The 3868-nt window shown below is 34.6% G+C and overlaps 1 protein-coding gene across 1 annotated transcript; it reads left to right on the top strand.

The window, feature by feature from the left end:
- Positions 1–707: 707 nt before the first annotated feature.
- On the top strand, positions 708–2763 carry LOC108485567 (protein DETOXIFICATION 51). Its single transcript, XM_017789425.2, has one exon. It carries the CDS (start codon positions 1165–1167, stop codon positions 2737–2739), a length of 1575 nt encoding a protein of 524 aa, XP_017644914.1. The 5' UTR covers positions 708–1164; the 3' UTR covers positions 2740–2763.
- Positions 2764–3868: the final 1105 nt, after the last annotated feature.

Here is a 3868-nt window from a genome sequence, read left to right as displayed (position 1 = left end):
ACGTGTCTTTTCATCTCTTTGGTTCTAGCCCTTTTTTTTTTTTCTTCTTTTCACACTGATTATTTCTTTACATTTTTACTCACTTTTTTTCTTTGCTGAGACGACAAATGCCTTTAGTTTAAATCAATGAACCTTTCTTTTTGACTAATTACTGAAAATTTTGTTTAGCTAACGAGTGTGCTAAAGTACTTTATAGCATAGCATTACTGCTGTATTAATCAGTAGAAAAAGTAGGAATTTCAATAAAGTGCATAGGTAGACCAAATTTTTTTATTTTTATTTTTGTGAGATTTGAACCATATCTTTAAAAAGTTTTAGTGTTTTTATTTTTTATTTTTTGGGAAATTATTTAGATACACATTCAAATTTCAATGTATTTTTATTTAAGTCACAATATTTTTTTTAAATTTAATTTCTCTCTTTAAGTCAATTTTCTATTTTAATCAATTCTGAAATGGGTTTATCGAAAGAACATAGTTTGATTAAAATGAGATTGATATCAGGATAAATCAAACAGTAAAAGAGTTAAGATCACATGTTAATTAACATATTATTTTTAATAATAAAATAACTACATTAATTATTATTTTTACATTGATCTGTATAATATTGTATTATAATAATTCTTTTCTGCCCTTATTAAAAATAAAATAAAATAAAATAAAATTTCAGACATATTTAAGTATATCAATTACTAAAAAGGTAAACAACAAAATGGTATAGAAAATAGAAAAAAAGTGATAGCAGTGCAGAAGTGAGCTGCCGGAGGAGGAGGCCAGAAATTATTAAAAAGTCACACCTCCACCAACCTCTCGTGAAAAACTCCATTTCACTTATCGGAAATTGAACCCTTTATCAAACAACTACAAACCACACACACTACGTATATAATATACATATATACTGCCTACTGCATATATACTATTGTATAGGAGACAAAAAAGAATAGAGTAAAAAAAAAAAAAAAACACCACCTCAACTTCTCTATTAATATTGCTGAAAATCAAACCAATCTGTCTATCCTTAAGAGGAAACTTAGCATCCATACAAACTAAGAGAGAAAATAAAAGAGTGATCTTTACGAGAGTATCTGAAACGGAAAACAACAAACAGGATTTGGTTTGATTCTTTGATTCCCTCTTCCCTCTTATCATCATCCTCATCATGTGTAACCAAACCACCACCGCTTCCATCCTTACTTCTACTCAGAACTCTTCTCAAACCCACCTTTATTTCCACCCTGGAAAGCATAGGCATCACCATGACCATGGAGCTCATCACCTATGCGCTTCGATCTCTGACATCATAACTGAAGCTAAATCACTCTTCAATCTAGCCTTCCCCATAGCCTTCACTGGTCTCATTCTCTATTCTCGTTCCATCATTTCCATGCTCTTCCTTGGCCATCTTGGCGATATCCAACTGGCTGCCGGTTCATTAGCTATAGCCTTTGCTAACGTCACCGGCTACTCTGTCCTTTCCGGCCTTGCTTTAGGTATGGAGCCACTGTGTTCACAAGCCTTTGGAGCTCAAAGACATAAACTTTTATCTTTAACCCTTCACCGCTACGTTATTTTCCTCCTATTCGTTTCCATATTGATATCCTTTCTTTGGATAAACATGTTCAACATTATGGTTTATCTTCGTCAAGATCCTAATATCACCCGCATCGGCCAAAGGTACTTACTGTTTTCCCTACTTGACCTCTTCACCAACTCTTTCATTCACCCAATACGCATTTACCTTCGCGCTCAAGGCATCACCCACCCGCTCACTTTAGCAACCCTCGCCGCCACCATTCTCCATTTACCCATCAGCTTCTTACTCGTCTCCCATTTCAACTTGGGCGTCGCCGGGGTAGCCGCTTCTGCTTCCATCTCCAACTTCTTCGTTCTCGTCTCCCTAGTTGTTCACATTTGGGCCTCAGGCCTCCACCATCCCACGTGGGAAAAACCCACTTTGGAGTGTTTAACCGGCTGGAAGCCGCTGCTCAAGCTAGCCGCCCCAAGCTGTGTTTCTGTTTGTTTGGAGTGGTGGTGGTACGAGATCATGATCGTGATGTGTGGGCTTTTGGTGAACCCGAAGGCGCCGGTCGCTTCAATGGGGATATTGATTCAAACGACGTCGTTGTTGTACGTTTTCCCTTCTTCGTTGGGTTTCGCGGTTTCGACCCGTGTCGGAAACGAATTAGGGGCAAACCGTCCTAATAAAGCGAGATTATCGGCTGTGGTGGCGGTTTTCGTATCAGCCATAATGGGCTTATCAGCGTCGACGTTTGCATCAGGGATGAGAAATAAGTGGGCCAGGATGTTCACATCTGATCCTGAGATCCTACGGCTGACATCCATTGCACTACCTATCCTAGGGTTATGCGAGCTGGGGAACTGCCCGCAAACAGTGGGATGTGGGGTCCTCAGAGGGAGTGCACGTCCTTCCACCGCAGCTAATGTGAACCTCGGGGCATTTTACTTGGTAGGCATGCCCGTTGCGGTCGGACTCGGATTCTATGTCGGAGTCGGATTTTCTGGGGTATGGTTGGGCCTACTTTCGGCCCAGGTGTGTTGCGCTGGGCTTATGTTGTATGTGGTGGGGTCCACTGACTGGGACCTACAAGCCAAGAGGGCCCAGATGCTGACGTGTGTAGATACTACATGGCTACCTCACGATTTTGATAATAATAGTAAGGGTGAGGAAGAACAACAGCCGTTGATTTGCAGTGTGCTGACTTCAGCTGCCTAATTAACCTAAATTAGCAGTAGTAAATTTAGAATCTGATATTTATTTATTTTTAGTAAATTTATTTCTTCATTGCTTGATAAGAATTAACAAATAAAGAAAGGCAAAAAAAAAAAAAAGGTTTTTGTTTTCACTATTTCAACATCTTCAATAATACTGCTATATAATTAAAACTAATGCTAATTTGTTCTTCATTTTTAAATTTTATTTTATTTTAAACTTCACTTTCACATTATTTGTTAACCTCAAACCAAGCAATAACCACATCTTTAATTCTTTACATCAAATTTAGTTTAATTCATTTAAATAAATTTATCAGTTTCTTTTATATTATATAAATATTTTTTCTATGTATGTAATATATAAACGCTAGGTAGTGCTATGAATAATAGTTTTAGTTGTGAATATAAAATTACACAAAATTAAAATTTATATTCAACATTATGTATTTGACCAAAGTTTATTTATCCTCTCTTTAACTCTAAATAGGAAGATAAGTATATTTTAGCATAATTGAATTTATGTCCTCTTCCACTGATAAAATATCAAAGTTAATTAAATTAAGACTTGATTAATTTTTTAAAATAATAAAATTATATTTTAATATACAAAAATATATATATATTTTTTATTTCAATAGAAATTTCTAACTTGGTATACAATCAAATTAGATTTGTTTTTAAAAAGATGATAGTGTGGAACTGAGGAAGTTTGATAAAGAAGCAAAGAATAATGTAGTCCCACCATGTTTTTATATATTTGGTTAGGGACTTCCTTCTTTTGGAATTTCATGGTTTCACCTCCATTTGATGTTGTCAACCTTTGTAATCAGGATGGATCTATAATTTTACTTTAAGGGGTAAATTTATTTTAATGTAAAAAGTATTAATTTTTCAGATTTTATTAATTTAATGTTTTTAAAAAGCACAAATGATTTAATTATAAAAAATTAAAAGAAAAAATCATATTATACACAATTAAATATTCATTTCCAATATGCAAAAAGAATAACTAATATTATGCTAAAAATTTCATAAATATCATTATAATTCTAAAAATTAAATTAAAAAAACTTGACCTTAGTCCTATTTCTCAATACTAGGCATCCTAAATTGCACCCTCCGCTCTTTCA

The sequence above is a fragment of the Gossypium arboreum genome, chromosome 6, assembly GCF_025698485.1.
Source record: "Gossypium arboreum isolate Shixiya-1 chromosome 6, ASM2569848v2, whole genome shotgun sequence".
Classification (NCBI taxonomy): domain Eukaryota; kingdom Viridiplantae; phylum Streptophyta; class Magnoliopsida; order Malvales; family Malvaceae; genus Gossypium; species Gossypium arboreum.
Note: the sequence above shows the minus strand (reverse complement) of the source record. Positions and strands in the feature narration are given on the sequence as shown.

What these genes read in the sequence shown, in the direction of transcription:
- LOC108485567 (XM_017789425.2), top strand. Translation starts at nt 1,165, where the DNA reads ATGTGTAACCAAACCACCACCGCTTCCATCCTTACTTCTACTCAGAAC.